An 18540-nucleotide genomic window follows, 5' to 3' on the forward strand; every position below is an offset into this window, starting at 1 on the left:
CATCTAACATTCTTAATGAACTCAGTAATTACAAGTTTTTGTTAAGATTGTCACCTTTAACACCTGTCAGCCCTATAGGCGCCAACTTTCCCCAGTGCCAGTGGATGCTTGCGCCCCCCTGGCCTCATCCCAACTCCACCCTTTCCCCGCTTCCACCCCACCCCCATTCCAACTCCTTTCCCAAAGTCCCCGCCCCAACTCTGCACCCTCCCTGCCCCTATTGGACCCCTTCCCCAAATCCCTGCCCCGGCCCCGCCTCTTCCCTGAGCGCGCCGTGTTCCTCCTCTCTCCCTGTGCTTGCCACGCGAATCAGCTGTTTTGCGGCGCAAGTACTAGGAGCCAGGAGGAGAAAGTGGGCATGCTGTGTGCCATGGGGAGGGAGGCGAAGGTGAGCTGGGATGAGGGGACGGGGAGCTGCTGGTGGGTGCCAAGGACCCACCAATTTTTCCTTGTGGGATGCTCCAGCCCCAGAGCACCCACGGAGTCGGCGCCTATGCTGTCAACTGTTAAAAATAATCTTTTTAACATAAAAGTAATTCAAAAGACAGTCTTTTAAAAAAGCATTCATTTTGGATCGCTTGTGCCATTCTTGAATTCTGATTTTCCAACTTTTTCTGTTGCAGGTAAATATGCCGAAGATATATTTGGTGAGCTTTTCAATGAAGCACACAGTTTTTCCTTCAGGGTTAACTCCTTACAAGAACGTGTGGACCGTTTATCTGTCAGTGTTACACAACTTGACCCAAAGGAAGAAGAATGTAAGTTTACTTCCACACATGACTGTGATTCTTACATTGAAGAGTATTTCCTTTGTGCTGCAAATAAATTGATATGCAAAATGGAAAGGATGATGATTTTGGGGTTAAGGCACAGGACTGAGAATGGGAGGCATAGGTTCTCCTCTTAGTTCTGCAACAGACTTCCTATGTGATCTTGAGCAAGTCATTCAGCCCAAAATGTTCATACCAGAGTGCTGAACACCTACAGTGTCAATTGACTTAGATGGAAGGTGATAGAGGAGTGTGACATGGCATTACTATTTATTATATTTTTGTTTTTATTAATTAAGTCAAATTCTGGGAGTAAATCTGTACTCAGTGTTTACCTTCATCAGTGAGATTTATAAGCACTTGTGTGAGTAAAGTTTTCAGTAATTGACACATTGTCATTCTTTATTAAAATGTGTACAACTTTGGGCTCATGGTGAAGTTTGAACGGTAGCCCTGTTTGTCAAAGATTGTTTCACACTCCTGTCCCAGGACAGACATAATGCTGTTCAGCTCTCTTCTCTCATCCATACTGTCCATCATCTACTGATCTTCAGTGAACAACTCATCGTTTAGCTGTGGAACTTTGACATCAGAAAATCAAGGATTAGCCTTTGCCACCTCTTCCCCCATTTTTTTTGTTGTTTGTGTCTTTTTCGAGATTGTGAAAAATTGACCAATCAGCACTCTCCCTGTCTTTTCCTGTCCCCCTTCACCCTTTTCTTCCCTTCCTTTCTTCATGCATATTTATTAAAGTACCTTATAATGGTTAAATCTTTGTTATATTTTGCTAAAAAATAAATCTTTGATCCATATTTATTTAGGGTTTATTTATTTTTGCCTAAGTGAATTTAGTATTCAGGAAAGGTTCTGGATGACTATCCTGAGATTGAAATCCTCTGCTTTTCCATACTGATGGGTTTCAAGACTTAGTCATGAGATTTGGAATCTGTCTAACAAGCCAAAATAATGGAACCTTTTGAAGAGGGCAGATCATGTAACCTGTGAAGGTACAAAGAATGCTATAGTTTCCAATTCCAGTTTCTTTTTGACCACACACAAAAATCTAACAGCTAAGGCCATAACTCTGTTTTAGAGAAAGATGGGTGAATATAAATCTGTCATAATCGCTTCTTTCAAAGAACAAGAACGACAGGTAAGTAATTTCCTTTTCTCCACAGCTTTGTCTACTGTAGCAGGCTTCAGTTATAATTCTCTATGTATGATAGCAGCAGTGGAAGCTGCAGTGTAGACAAGGCTGTTTCACCACTAAGTCATTAACCCTACATGGAATAAAAGGATGTGGGTTCTGTGACTGTTTCTGTTATGGATCTCCTGTACAGTTAAGCAACATGGTTAAAACACCTGTTCCCTGTCTATACTTAGACAGAATCCACCATTTTACCATTAGTGAAGATATGAAGTTTTGGTAGTATAGATGCAGTGGAGAAGTAAATGAGTTATAAGAGAGCTGACGCCTTGAAAAAAATGGAGAAGCAATGTTTTAGACATGTTTCTCTGGAACACAGTTTGACCTAAGGTGCAACTGTCAAAAATAAGGCATAAATGATTTGCTTAAAGAATTGTTACCAGAATGAGTATAAGAACATGTAAAATATTTGGGTGATTGACTGATTCAACGTACAGTTTTACAACTAGCTAGGGAAGGCGTTTAGGAGGAGCCAACAGCATTACTTTATTAGTATGAAAACTAGTGAAAATTGGATCAGTTAGAATGACAATGATTTATTATAGGGGCTCATTGACCAGATCCTCAGCTGGTGTAAATCACTGTAGCTCAATTAACTTCAGTGAAGTATACTGATTTACACCAGCTGAGATTCTTTCCTTTAGAAATAATGTTGAGCCCTGAGAAAACAAGTAGATCAAAAAACATCATTAGGGTGACTTAGGCAGAGGACTAGCAGGTAGCATTTATGTACAACTTAAGTGGTATATAGGCATTGTGTCAGCCCTCAGCATGGGGTCAACTGCACCCCAGATGAGCAAAATATCACAAACCTTGTACCATACAGACTTAGCGTAATTTCCACATTTCCTGAAAACCTAAGTAGGGAAGCTATTGTTTGTAGACAGAAACAGACATAAAATATCTAAGAATCCCAAATCAGACCACTCCACTTTTTGGAATATAATCTCAGACAGAGATTGAGATTCCAGTTTTCAATAAAAAGATGTCCCAGTTCTGGATGATTAGTTGCGATTAAAGCTCCATTCATGGGGATAGAAAATGTCAACTACACTAGAGTGAGGATTCATGTTGCATCCTATAGGAACTATGGACTTAATATAACTTCACTTTCCAAGACTAGAATGAGTAGAAGGAAGCTTTGCATTCTTATTGTGGTGCTTTTTTCAGTTCTGGTGAATAATGTTATAGCTATTCTGTTTAGAAATGAAAAACACGTTTCTTTTGAGATAGCTGCATCACTGATGGTTCATACCATTAAGCTGAGACAGCTTGTGATCAAGATTCTCTTTGTGGGACAAGCAGTTGCTAAAATTGATAGACTGTCCAGTCTGCTCAGTCATTTTGGCTCATTGTAAAACAACAGAGTCTGAGGCCTGGTCTACACTGAGGGGGGATCGATCTAAGTTACACAACTTCAGCTATGTGAATAATGTAGCTGAAGTAGACGTACTTAGATCAACTTACTGTGGTGTCTTCACCGTGGTGAGTCAACTGCTGCCACTCCCCCGTCAATTCTGCCTGCGCCTCTCGCGGCGGTGGAGTACAGGAGTCAATGGGAGAGTGCTCGGGGATTAATTTATTGCGTCTAGACTAGACGTGATAAATTGACCTCCCCCTGGATCAATCACTGCCCGCCGATTCGGCGGGTAGTGTAGACATACCCTGAACGTTTGCTTGGTCTGTTTTATAAAATTAGGTAAAAATGCACCAGATTTCCAAAACCTAACAGGCATACCAGGCTCATACTGTGGAACCTAGTCTTGTGGAAATTATCAAGTTCTTCGGCTTTATAGATTATTTGCTTGAAATAGCCCACCCTATTAGCAGGTGTTTAGTCTTCTGTGGAATGTTAAGTGTGCTCTCCTGATTCTAGACAGGTGACTTGTAACTGACCTGGATATAGGGAAGGTGGGAGTAACCTTAGAGGGAGGATCTAGGGCAGGGGTTCTCAAACTGGGGGTCAGGACCCTTCAGGGGGTCACGAGGTTATTACATGGGGTTCCACCCCAAACTCCGCTTTGCCTCCAGCATTTATAATGGTGTTAAATATATTAAAAAGTGTTTTTAATTTACATGAGGGGGGTCGCACACAGAGGCTTGCTATGTGAAAGGGGTCACCAGTACAAAAGTTTGAGAACCACTGATCTAGGGGGAAGGCTGAGCAGTTCTAAGGTAGGAATCCTAGGAGCAGCCAAACCCAGTGTGAAGGACTGAATTGAATTTTATATTTTTAATTTCAGTGTTAATAAAAACTAAACCTAGGAAGGGTGAGTTGTTGACTCTGACATGTTTGGTATTTGTTTTAGAACAGATTTTTAAAAGCAACTGTCACAGAATTACTGCTGATTTTCCACAAACTCATGATTTGCCTCACATTCTCCAAGTCTCTTGACAACTGAGAGTAAAATCAAACACACCTCCCCTTTTTCAAGTAAAGGACTATGCTTACAATGATTGGATAATAAAAGATTTCTTAGTGAATAACCGTAATCTTATAACAAATGTGATGGTGGGGATATGTCATTTCATGTTTACCCTTGGCAATTTAGTTATTTGTTTAAAATTTAAGTATTTGGGGAAATTATTTCTGTGCAGATGTGGTAAACATTCAAATTTCAGAAAAATACATAGGGCCCATTTTGCTTGATGGAGTTAAGATTCTGAGGATATTACAGAGTAGTGAGATGGGTATTCATACTTTCTCACACAAATGACCTTTGACAAGTTCAGTTGTAGGCTTACTTATATACTAGGCACTATTGGATGTTTGCTGCCAGAGAATCAGGAGAGAGATTGTTAAAATAATATTTAGCCCCAAATGCACTACAAATGGATAGAAAGCTGGCTAGATCGTCAGGCTCAACGGGTAGTGATCAATGGCTCCATGTCTAGTTGGCAGCTAGTTTCAAGCGGAGTGCCCCAAGGGTCGGTCCTGGGGCCGGTTTTGTTTAATATCTTTATTAATGATTTGGAGGATGGTGTGGACTGTACTCTCAGCAAGTTTGCAGATGTCACTAAACTAGGAGGCAGGGATCGGCTACAGAAGGACCTAGACAAATTAGAGGATTGGGCCAAAAAAAACCCGATGAGGTTCAACAAGGACAAGTGCAGAGTCCTGCACTTAGGACGGAAGAATCCCATGTACTGCTACAGACTAGGGACCGAATGGCTAGGTAGCAGTTCTGCAGAAAAGGACCTAGGGGTCACAGTGGACAAGAAGCTGGATATGAGTGAACAGTGTGCTCTTGTTGCCAAGAAGGCTAACGGCATTTTGGGCTGTATAAGTAGGGGCATTGCCAGCAGATCGAGGCACGTGATCGTTCCCCTTTATTCGACATTGGTGAGGCCTCATCTGGAGTACTGTGTCCAGTTTTGGGCCCCACACTACAAGAAGGATGTGGAAAAATTGGAAAGAGTCCAGCGGAGGGCAACAAAAATGATTAGGGGTCTGGAGCACATGACTTATGAGGAGAGGCTGAGGGAACTGGGATTGTTTAGTCTCCAGAAGAGAAGAATGAGGGGGATTTGATAGCAGCCTTCAACTACCTGAAGGGGGGTTCCAAAGAGGATGGAGCTCGGCTGTTCTCAGTGGTGGCAGATGACAGAACCAAGGAGCAATGGTCTCAAGTTGCAGTGGGGGAGGTCCAGGTTGGATATTAGGAAACACTATTTCAATAGGAGGGTGGTGAAGCACTGGAATGCGTTACCTAGAGAGGTGGTGGAGTCTCCTTCCTTGGAGGTTTTTAAGGCCCAGCTTGACAAAGCCCTGGCTGGGATGATTTAGTTGGGAATTGGTCCTGCTTTGAGCAGGGGGTTGGACTAGATGACCTCTTGAGGGCCCTTCCAACCCTGATATTCTAGGATTCTATGATACTGCATATATTCTTGCACATGTTTACTAAACCACACTGATAAGGAAGTAGAAGAATGTTGCGGTTAAGCAAAACAGGGGTAAGAGGGGGTGCCAGTCCACCAATTTCATGGTCATGCAGCATGACCCAAGTGGCAACTCAGTATTGGTTCCTCATTCTCTGTGCTAGCAATGCCTGGCATTACTTTACAGGAAAGGTTGGGGTACTTCCTGTCTTCCTAAGTAAGCCTGTCTTACTGATCCAGGATTGCCATTTAACAAGTTCCTTGAAGGAGCTATATCCAACACTCCTTGCTTAGAAGAACAGGCTTGCCCAATGTGAATCCTTTGACAGGGGAATGAAGTGAAGAAATGGGGGACCCTACAGTACATCTCTCCCCAAAATGAGAGATGGGGGAAACCATTCATTTTTACCAGGCTTCTCTGGCTTTGAATTTTAAGGCTTCACTTACAAACAGTTCTTGCTGTCATCTGGGCTAAAATAATATTGAGGTTTTTTATGGAGGAAAATGGCTTATGATTTAAGTAATAAAATCTAAAAAAGTTTGGCAAATTAGTTTGGTAAGTTACAGGAGTGTAAGGGTAGAGCCTCCTGCCTTAAACCCCCATGCGAGATTCAAGCAAATATCAGTCCTTATGCTCAATTGATTGCAAAGAATGCATTTATTTAGAGGTGCTAGCCACTCCAAAACCATTAGGAAGGAAGTGTTACTGTGATCCCACCCTCTGACCAGCTGTGTAGCAGAGCACATGCTGCACCCTCTGAAAGTGCATTGTAGTGATAGCACTGCCCCTATGCACCATGGACCTAGGAGAGGCTTTATATCAGTTTTTTTTTTCTTCCATTAGAAATTTTTACCATACAAAACTGAGTGATTTACAGACGCTCTGTGAAAACTTCACTTCCCTTCTGTTAGCCTTAACTTGTATGGCAAGGGGGTCATCTAAACCAGGATACACATCAGGTGATTCTCTTCTGATATGTCACTGGGGTGTTCTCTTTCAGCAGACAATAGCAGAGCGATCTTTTAAAATGTACTCCTATGTGTCCATCCAGCAACAGAGAAAAGAAGAAAAAATTCACTTTTAGGGGCTCACAGCATAAATGAACAGCGAGAATGAAGTACATTTGGGCAAGATACAAATATTTGACATGAACGTTGATTTAGGGTTGACAGAAGAAACTGAAGGTTTGAAAGGACTTTGAATTTCCCTCATAATTTTGTATGAATAAAATCTTCTAATGCAAAAGAAGAAAAATCAAATCAGGAGAGTGACTGGATTGTGTTTGCTACACACTACCCTGAAGCATAGAAATATATAGTTCCACCAGGAGCTCCAGGAAGCATTTTACCTCAGGGGTGAAACAAGGAACATAGAGAATTACTGACTTTCTACAAGAAAAAATGAGGAGAGGAAAGAACAAAAATTACATGGTGTTGTGACAGGCATTCATACATAGATTTCATAAAACGAATCAGAATACTGCATCAATTACTTTAAAAACTTGATTTTGTTTGAATCAAATTTGCTAAGTTTGTTAGAAGTTATTAATTTCACAAAATCAGTGATCAGACATTGAAATCAAACAACCAGAAATGGGTTTTAATGTTATCAGAGCTATCATTTGAATTATTTCTGCCTTACGTATTTGATTGATGTACTGTAAAAAGGAAATCAAAGTGGTTTCCAACACTGAAATATTCTGTTTTAAATGAATGAATACATAACATCTGAAAAATTGTAGCTTAGAGAGGGAGAGTCTGTATGTTTTAAATATAAGGTATCTTCCCATCATTTTCTTCTCATCACAAGGACTTCTATATTACTTTGTTCTCCCCATACCAGTGATGCTATTTTTGTACATAGACGAAGAATAATTGCTTGTTTTCAATTAAGTGGAATGAATATGTAGAATTAATGTTTCTTTATACATGATAATAGGCATGTGCTAATAAAATTAATTCTTCAGTGAAAAATAATAGAAGCATTCAGCCTGTTTTGGCTGTGACTAGCATGGTATTACACGCCAGATATGAAATTATTTCATGAGAAATCAGTGCTGTAAGTATTATCATAAGTTAACTGAAGAAATACCTAATGAATTCTCTGAAATCTTTTCTTTTAATAATTTATTTTTAGAATATAAATGTAGCATGATAAGGTATAAAATACCTTCTTGTAGTAAAAAGAATTTAAAGCCATTGCACTGGAGATGTGGTTTCTCTGCAGCCATGTTTTATTTAATTTCCTTATTTAACATGCATTGATTTCTGAGCGGGTTGAAGATGTGTGTTTCACGTACATCCTATAATAATTGAAATACTAGTGAGTTAGCTGTTAGTGGTTATTTGTGAAAGTAATTGTGTCCAAACTATAAAGTAAAGAATACATGATCATTCATATTGTTGCTCTTGTAAAGAAAACTTGTCAGTTTTACCCACAGTTCAATGAATTTCTTAGTGCCATTAATCTTGAAGTGCTAGTACAGATAAATAATTCAAATCTGTGTAGGTGGAAATTTTACAGTGCTTTTGTTAAGAATAATCATCCTAGCTTTCATGCCTCTCTCTTGAGATACTGATATACAGTGCAGTACTGATACCAAGTGTAACAAGTCATTAACAAATAACAGTTGTGTATCACTCCCTACAAAAAAAAGAAAATGTGGTGTCCTGGAAGAAGGAAAATGTATAAGCTAAGAGCTGATCTGTCTATTTTGCTATTTTAATAGAAAAGAATGCCTTATAATGGTGTTTTAATTTTAACAAATTGGAAGCCAAACATGATACATAAGGTCTTTTACTTTTGCAGCACACCTGTGCTAAATGCTGTGGTAAATGGAAAATTACATGGCAGCAGAGAAATAAGTGGAAAAATTCAAAAACTGTTATTGAATTAATATGAATAAAAGTCATTAGTTTAATTTTTAATTCAATACAAACGTCTCTTTTTAATGTTTAAGTGTAGCTGTAGGTTTTTAGTGTTCTAGAAACATCACTTTGCCACATAATCTTTCCCAGTCGTAACTAAATTAATAGCTGAGAAATGTTATCTGCAGTGGTGAGCAACCTGCGGCCTGTGGGCCGCATGCAGCCAGTCAGGGTAATCCGCTGGCGGGCCGCAAGACAGTTTGTTTACATTGACTGTTTGCAGGCATGGCTGCCCGCAGCTCTCAGTGGCCACAGTTCGCTATTCCTGGCCAATGGGCGCTGCGGGAAGCAGCATGGGCCGCAGGGACGTGCTGGCTGCTGCTTCCCGCAGGTCTCATTGGCCAGGAACGGTGAGCCACTGGGAGTTGTGGGTGGCCGTGCCTGCGAATGGTCAATGTAAACAAACTGTCTTGTGGCCTGCCCGCGGATTACCCAGACGGGCCACGTGTGGCAGGTTGCCCACCACTGTTATATAGCCTTAATACCACAAGAGGTGGGGGTAGAAGCTTTTGCTGTAGGCGACAACGGCGGCATTGGCAGGGGAAACCTAGAATGGTTGGGAGCTATGAGGCGAGGCAATTGTGGTGATAACTTGAGGGAGCAGCAGCTGGGATGAAAAACTGGTCTTGGGAAAGTAAACAGAAACTGGAAGCTAGAGTTTTGTTTATTATAAGACAAGGAGTGGCACCTGGAAAAGGGGTTGGGACATTAGAAAGAACAGGTTCTTCGAGAGAGATGTTCTTGTGAGTACTCCACTCCAGGTGAAAGTGCGTCCCTGCGCCTTTGCTCGGAGAGTTTTGCAGCAGTGCCTGTATAGGTCGCGCATGCATGGTGCCTGCCTCGCACACCGTTGGCACTTCAACTAGCATGCACATGACCCGGCCTCCTCAGTTCCTTCTCAACCGTTGCTCTCATTGATGCCAGCCTCACCGTGGCTCAGAACCTATGAAACTCCAGGCACCTCCGGCACTGTCCATGTGGCGGCGGCTGCTGGCACCCACCACTCCGTTGCCGAGGCTAATGGCTTTAAGCTGTCTGTCTCCACCACAGCACCGTTGGTACCTTCAAAGGAGATGGCACCGGCAACCATTCCTATTTCCATGCCACAGACTAATGCTGCTAGCGCTACAGCGCCGACACAAGCGACATCAGCACCGACTCAGCACACCACACCACCGGTGCAATCTGCACCTGGCCCTGCAGCATCGTTGCTTTTGGCACCATGCCATTTTCCAGACCATAAGGATTTGTTGGTCTCCCCAACCCCAGAGTCTCCTCTCCTAGGCACTGATGTCTCACCGGGGCCAGCAGTACCACACCAACAACTATCTCCCATGCCATCATAGTTTTCGAGTGATGAAGATGAGGAGGTTGAAGGGGTAGTCTCCCCTCACCATTCTTCCCCAATCAGGACACCTAATCCTGCCAGACCACTACGATCATGGTTCATATACGCTCACGACATGCCACCTTGGTATGACCACCCATGGATGGAACCACCCATGCCCTTCCCTGGTCACTGGCCATATTGGAGTCCCTGGGGGTCTTACAGAAGACATCATAACAGGTGCCCTATTACACATAAGGAAGACACCAGATTCCCGCCTCCACCTTTGGAGACTGTAGCAGTGGACACATAGGAGGAACCCATGGCAAATCAGGAAGAGGACACACTGCTCCCGACACCTTGCCAACCAATAATTCTTCCTCCTCACCGGACAAGGCTATTATGCCTCCACCACCAACCATGGCAGATGACTTTACTCACTTCCAAGACTCGTTCAAAACAGTGGCTAATGAGGTTAAGATTGCTCTGGAGGAAGTACCGGAAACTCAACATGAGTTAACTGATATCCTACAGACATCTTCCTCCTCCAAGATAGCATTGCCAATCAATGGGGCTATCATGGAACCCGCCAAGACAGTGTGGCAAACTCCAGCCACAATACCCACAACATGCAAAAGGGCGGACCAAAAATATTAAGTTTCCTGCAAGGGATCCATTACCAGCACCCAACTTGCTGGTAGTGGAAGCAGCCAACCAAAGGGACAAACAACATCAATTTCGATCCACCCTTTTCAATAAGGAGAGTAAGAGTTGGACCTATTCAGCCACAAAGTATACTCATCATCCAAACTTCAAGTTAGAGTGGCGAATTATGCAGCATTACTTGCCAAATAGGACCACAGGAACTATGGCAAATGTATGGACTTTATTAACGACATTCCTAAGGAAAAGAGGCAACAATTCAAATCTCTGTTCTCTGAAGGACAGATGATTTGACTCATGGCTCTGCCTCACTGAACACGGCTGACACGGCCGTTGTTATGCAACAAGCCCCATGGTTTAATTCTTTGGCATTCCCACGGGAGATACAAAATCCGGTCAAAGATCTCCCTTTCGACGGACAAAAATTGTTCACAGCCAAAATCAATGAAGTGCTGAACACCATGAAGGATTCGCGGGCTAGCCTCCAGTCCCTCGGCATTCATACATCTGCCACAAGAAGGAGACAATCCAGGTGTCAACTATATCAGTGGCCTAGATACCCGACATACATACAGCAACACCAGAGGCCTTACGATCAACACCTGCAACGACAGAGACCACAATGATGATGCCCTCCACCACCAGCGGCGTCTCAATCTACTTCCTCTAAGCAAATTTGAAGGCTTGGTCGAGGGTCTGGAAGACCTCTCCCACATTCCAGCACATATACCATCCACACAGCTATTTGGAGACCGTTTGTCCCATTCTACCTCAAGTTGGCAGCTATCACCATGGACAAATGGGCCCTACAAGTCATCCAAATAGGCTATATCATTCCTTTCCTGTCTATACCACCCACCCTCCCCGTCCCTCTTCCTGGACCCCTCTCACCAATATTTACTGCGCCAAGAGGTAGATCATCTCCTCCAGTTAGGAGCAATAGAGACTGTTCCTGCTCAACACAGGGGGAAGGGATTTTACTCCCACTAGACTGAAGCTAATACTAATGGAGCATGCCCTAGCTCCTGAGCGGTCTCCCTCACACACCAGTATAATGGCATCTATTTTGCAGACAGCCTTGGTGTGACGAACTGGAACTGTTCTTACTGTGGTCTTTAAATGCTGACAGGGGAGTGTGGCTAGGATAGTCTGCATTGGGGGATGGGAAACTGACCGATGGAGAATACCTGAGTATGTAACATGAGAACCCAGGAAGGGGTTAGAGGCCAGGTGACACCTTTGCCTGGGAAACTGAACAAAGGCTGTGGAAGGGGGTCGCTGAAGAGAGTTTTCAGGAGCTGGCTGGTGATATGGCTGGGAAGCAGACGGGGCTCTGACCTCGCAAGGGGGCTGGGGTGCCCTGGGATCCCAAGATGGACCTAACTGAGGGGGGTCCTGTTGTCTGTGCATGCAAGACCTGTCTTGGACTGTATTCCTGTCATCTAAATAAACCTTCTGCTTTACTGACTGGCTGAGAGTCATGGTGAATCACAGGAAGCCGGGGATGCAGGGCCCTGAGTCCCCCATACTCAGTGACACTTGGTCACCGTTGCTGCTTCTTCTGCAGCCCTGGACAATAAGGCCTCAAAAAAGAGGAAGCATTCTTCTCCCAGCAGGAAAATGAAGAGGAGGGGAAGATCACCGCATATGACCCACTCCTGGGAGACCTCTCATCTTTCTAAGGGTATGGCAGAGTCTCGGATTGGGTCTGGTATTGAGGTATCAGTTCTGAGGAAGAAGACCCACTCAGGTGTGCCTACCTCAAGAGCAAATACCACAGCACCACCATCTACTCCCTTCAGACATAGCGAGACCCACAGGGCTATCATTCACGCCCTGGTACCAGTATCTCACAATATCTCTGAAAGAGGGCAGGACACTACAACCATCTTGGTACTGCAACCACCTCCATCTCACCACCCAGTACTGACTTGAGCTTCAGGTGAGGGATATCCAAGCCCTCCATCTCCTTCCAGGTACCTTTCTTCAGAGGATCTTCTTATCTCTGAACCCGAATCGCAAATTATAGGAAGACACCTCCGACTCAGAGATCTCAGTACATGGATCCATCCCAGTACTGTACTATCCTACCTGACCCCTATGAGCCCCTTGCATGAACACAAGCCTGGGGAACCAACCAGATATCATAGGCTCAGATTATCATTGGGTCCCTCCCCGGTGGGGTCCCTGAGACCACTGGGCCACTACAGTGACCAACTTCATTGGACGCCTAGGACAAAGCACCGGTACCATACCAACCACGAGCTTCTACAGAATGTCCTCACACCTCTGCACTTCTCCAGGACTGGAAGATGTACAAAAGAAAGAGGAGACTCAGGTAGAGAAGATCTTGCGTCCATCTGGAAAGTCTTCATCTCTAGATGAGGTGGTAATGCCACCATCAGCCTCTTACAAAGATGATTTCAAAACATTCCAGGAACTCCTGAGAAGGCTAGTGGACTCCCCTTCAAATCCCACTAGAGGAGGTGCAAGAGCCCAAACATTCCCTGGTGGACATCCCTAGGTAAACATTGTCCTACCTATATCTCCCACATATGCCCTGTGGCAAACACATGCCACAATTCCACTGATCTGTAAGTAGGCAGAAAAAAAAATACTGCATCCCACACAAAGGAATGGAGTACATCTTCTCCCACCTTAACCTAAATTCCTTTATAGTGGAGGCTACCAATGAGAAACAGTCAAACATGATCTAGGGCATCTCCATTGGATAAGGAATCTAAACGGCTGGACTTGATAGGAAGGAAGAACTTTTCATCAGCCACTCTCCAATTTCACATTGCCAAATGCTAGGCCTTGATGGCAAAATATGATTTCAGTACACACTTCAAGTTTACACATTTTTATTGAGCATTTGCCACAAGACCAGAAAAATCAATTCCAATCTATCATCACTGAAGGACTGTTCATAGCGAAAACCTCTCTGCAAGCTGCCTTAGATGCCACTCATACATCTTCCAGGTCTATGGCCATGAGAAGAGCATCCTGGATCCAATCCTTAGGACTTCCAAGAGAAGTTCAAAACATGACGGTAGACCACCTGTTTGAAGGACCTAAGCTCTTTCCCAAGCATACAGACTCCTTTCTCCACATACTCAAGGACTCCAGGACAGCGTTGTGATCACTGGGGATTTATGTGCCTGTAATGAGAAGCCAGTTTAGTTAATCTCAAACTGCTCAGAAATTGAGACCTTTCCACTACCATCAGCACACTTTCCCTAAGCCCCAGGATCCTTCAGGAGAAAGGCTAGACCTCAGAAACGAGGGACTCCCACCCCTACTTCTACCCAATCAACCCTTCTCTCTTAAGAGACACTTCTGATGGGTACATCTATACTTACCTCCGGGTTCAGCGGTAAGCAATCGATCTTCTGGGATCGATCTATCGCGTCTTGTCTAGACGCAATAAATCGATCTCGGAAGTGTTTGCCATCGACACCGGGTACTCCTGCTCTGCGAGAGGCGTACGCGCAGTCGACGGGGGAGCCTGCCTGCCGCATGTGGACTTGCGGTAAGTACCTTGTAGTTCGAACTAAGGTACTTCGACTTCAGCTACATTATTCATGGAGCTGAAGTTGCATATCTTAGTTCAAACTGGGGGGTTAGTGTGGACCAGCCCATGCCTTCATTGGCAGCATCAAGTATTCCAGTCCACTGGATCACCAGTTGTATGACTACCCCTCCTTTGGAGACCCACTCTCTTTTGCTACCTACCTGCCTGGGAGTACCTTACTTCAGACAAGTGGATACCGGAAATCATAAAAGGGGGCCATTCTGTCCACTTCCATTCTATTCCTCCATCTGACCCCTGCTCTTTGTCCCTCTTCTGGGATCCATCTCAAGAGAAACACTTAAAACAAGAGGTCCACTGTCTCTTTCTCGGAGCTATAGAACCGGTCCCATTTATTGTCTTTGGGGTCACAAAATGGGAGTAGGTGAATTGTGAATGATGATTTAGTGAGTTTCAAAACAAAGAATACAAGGTAGTCGGGGCCTGACCTCCACATACAGTATGCTAAAATGCATAATTACAATCAGTGCCTAATTTGTAATGAAAGAGGTGCCAGGGTGAAGCAGTTAGGCGCTAGAGCTCAAGCAATTTTTTTACTTTCATAATTGACACAGCAAGCCCAGAGGTGCCAGGGCCATGAACTGCCAAGCCTAGAGGTGCCTGGGCTCAGCCCTGCCAAGTCCTGGCACAAATTAAGCACTGATTACAATATGATCAGAGCATAATTAATGCAGACAGAATTTTGGGATCAAACCTAAGTAAAGAACAATACATAAGAGCTAGAATTGCAGAATGCAATCATTTCTCCATCAAAGATTGCATCTATGGATCCCCACTTATTTTGAGCATACATTCTTGTGTGCTGCAAATCCTAAAACTGCTTAAAGCGGTAAAACACGTCTCTCACACAGAGCCAGACACTGGGGGGTGAGGGTCATGTCCCCAACCATCCTTAGTTCATTTCATCCAGTCGCCCTGCTCTTTGATGCAATTTATTAATGGTTTAGTAGCTAATCAGTTTTAAATTAGGAAAACCCACCCACCATTTGATATAGTTAATTTAGTGAGAGATCTGCACTTCTTTACAGTTGGTTTTCGATCTATAAAAAGGGGGATCTGGACAAAATGTCAGGTTTTGAGTGGTGCATTTTCTTGTCAAAATATTTGTGATGACCCAACCAACACGTTTGCTGCCTGAAATGCCTGGGTGAGAAGGGCATTCCCTAAAAGTGCTATTCAGTGTTTCACAGGACATAGTTCTACACCTACATCCTGAATTTAAGGTGGTTTCTTAACTCTGTCTCAATCAGTACATTAACCTCCCAGGTCTTCTCAAAGCCTCTTCAATTTATGTAGCTTAATTTCCACATGTAAGTTAATGTCCAAAGAGCATATGAGCTATTATTTTCATTAAAACAAAGCCTGTTAGAAAATTTGAGGTTGCTCATTGTCTTCGGGGACAAGTCTAGGGGAAAGTAATTTCTGTTTAGCAACTATCAGGACTACTATGATCAGACAAGAAATCTGGTGGCAGAGGGGTCACTCTACTAAATGTAAGGTGGCTTCTAAGGATGCTTAAAGAACATCACCTTTTCTGAAATCTGTAAAACTCCTACATGGAGCTCAGATCGCAACAATTATTCTCTCATGGGAGCTGAGGCAGATGCTCATTTCTGGAGAGAAATTTTTTAATAAAGAAAAGGTGGTTACTTACTGGTAATTAGAGTTTTCTAAATATCCACCTTCATTCCCTGCTTCTCCCAAGTCTTTGGACAGGATTTTAAATAGAGGAAGGGAACTGAGGGCATTTGGGTCCCTGGACTCTATATATAAAATTCTCACAAAACATTCAGATCCACAAGGGATCATGCTTGTGACGCTCAAGAACTCATGGTTTTAAATGGTGCTGGGAGTGCAATATTGAGGTAAGAGTTCACAGAACTGTAGATCTGCACAGACATATTTGCGAGTTCCAAGTGAATAGCCTCTTTTCTGGAATGTTTTTCGTGTAGAATCTTTTCATTAGCTGTACATTGGAAAGACTGTAAAAACTCTAGTGCCTAACAGATTTCTTTTAAAGTGAGCTATAAAATACAAGATTTAATATTTCTTTGAAATGTAATTTCTATCAGAATAGCTAGTTTCTGTCAGCACGCTGATATGCTACATAGCTCATTTGTTGCTCTAAATTGCAGGTCATACTTTAATGATACTAAGGGGAGTGAAATCTACGCGGCAGCTTACCAGGTGGTAAAATATTATTACCAATTTATAGTACTGATAGGTTTTTATTTCATTCATAAGGCAGCTTCAAACAAAACCCAATTACCATATGGTGCAGTACCACTATTTAAATACTTGCTTTTTCTATTTTTTTCCTTGAGTTGAAAAGATAAATGGACAAGGATCTCTCTTTCAGAACCTCACATACAATATGTTGGTAATGCCTGTCAAAAAGATGAGCTATTTTAAATTACTTGGAAACTCTGTATTGGCAGGGAGCAAGATTAGCTGATGTAGTGGTTTTTTTCACAGAATCCTAGGAATAGAGTTGGAAAGGACAAGCTTGACTTACTGTGTTAATACAGATCCTCAAATGAGCAAGTACATTTAATGTAAAATGAGAGACATTTAAATGTTGAATAAACAGCATATATAAGGTCTCATTGTTTGTATACGAAAACTGGGATTTCCACATACACAGTGAGTTTGTGCTTCATGAGAAATGCGTCCACGAAACATTTTGGATATTGGATTATTTGTACTTGCAGTGTAGCAAGGCTTGTTATGACTTTCAAAGGCTAATTATTTCACAGTATTCTATTTCTACATATTCTTTGCTTTGACCTTCCATTTCCTTTAATGATGTCATCATAATGTGGTCAAATGTTTTGAACCAAAAGGCTGCTTTTTCATGACAGGATCAAAGAATGTTAAAGAAGGAAATGCTAGTAGCAGTTTTGAATTCCACAATGTATAAATAGCCCTCAGATCAGATAACTTCTTAAGTTTAGAGGAAAGATAATCTGTTGAGCTTTGTGAACTAATTGCCCTGGGGAGTGATCTTCCCCTTTTGTGAGGCTTGTGTAGTTGCTGTACTAAGTGGGGAGGGGAGGTCTGTATCTAGAAGAGGGAGACTGATGATTTGGACATTTTAGGCCTGGAAAGGTAGAAGACAAGGTCATTCATTCTAAAGACTTAACAAGACAATTGATAGAAAAGAAAGGATATAGAACAGGGCATGTCTCAATTTGGCAATGTTTTAAGAGATGTGCTATTTTTATGAAGGTCAGATATCAAAAGCAAAGAAACATTTTGTATGTGTTTTATTTGATCAAAAATGTTCCAAGTTAACCCCTTCACTACGGTCTGAGGGTACATGTTCAAAAACAGTTTTACTATTTTTTTTATTAGAATGTGTTTCAAACTAAACTCCTGCATGGCATTTAAGACTTTAAGGGAGTGCTGTGCAGCACTGAACATGGACAGTTGTACATATCTTCAACAGAACTTTGAAAGCAGAACAGTTAATTTTATGAAATAATTCAAGGCCTGATTTTAGATCAAGTTAGCCCTAGCCTCTGTTTAAGTGCAGTTTTTAGCAAGCAAATTACTTGCAATTCATGGCAGGTAAAAAAATATATATGCATGCACATGGTTGAATGCAAAATTGTGTCTGCAAAAATGGGAATCCTCTCTAAAACTCAAGTCTCCATTGCTCATGGAATTCAAGATTACTGTTGATGCCATTGTCAATTGCTTTACTTCGATCTAGCTGGGATTTTCTGTTAGTAATTGTATTATTCATGAAGTCTTGAAAAGGCTTCTGAGCACCTAACTTAGGGTTACCATATTTCAGCAAGCAAAAAAGAGGACGGGAGGAGCCCCGCCCTAGCCCTGCCCCTCCCACTTCCCGCCCCCCCAGAACCTCCAACCCTCCCCCTGTTCCTTGTCCCCTGACTGCCCCCTCCTGGGACCCCTGCCCCTAACTGCCCCCCAGGACTCCACTCCCTATCTAAGCCTCCCTGCCTCTTGTCCCCTGACTGCCCCAACCCTTATCCACACTCCCACGCCCCATCCAACCACTCCCCACCCCCTGACAGCCCCCCCAGAACTCCCAACCCATCTAAACCCCTCTGCTCCCTGTCCCCTGACTGCTCCGATCCCTCTCCCCACTCCTGCCCCCGGACAGCTCCCCCCCAGAACTCCCAGCCCCCCACCCCCCCCCGCTCCT

General features: G+C 43.1%; 1 protein-coding gene across 4 annotated transcripts in view; it reads left to right on the forward strand.

The window, feature by feature from the left end:
* WASF1 (WASP family member 1) overlaps nucleotides 1-18540 on the forward strand; it is a 177693-nt gene that overhangs the window by 142572 nt on the left and 16581 nt on the right. For all 4 annotated transcript variants that reach the window (XM_034765890.1, XM_034765889.1, XM_034765892.1 and 1 more), the window contains one exon: nucleotides 624-758. In XM_034765890.1, coding sequence (XP_034621781.1) covers nucleotides 624-758 — 135 coding nt within the window. The remainder of the gene's footprint in view (nucleotides 1-623; nucleotides 759-18540) is intronic.

Source organism: Trachemys scripta, chromosome 3 (genome assembly GCF_013100865.1).
Source record: "Trachemys scripta elegans isolate TJP31775 chromosome 3, CAS_Tse_1.0, whole genome shotgun sequence".
NCBI lineage: Eukaryota > Metazoa > Chordata > Testudines > Emydidae > Trachemys > Trachemys scripta.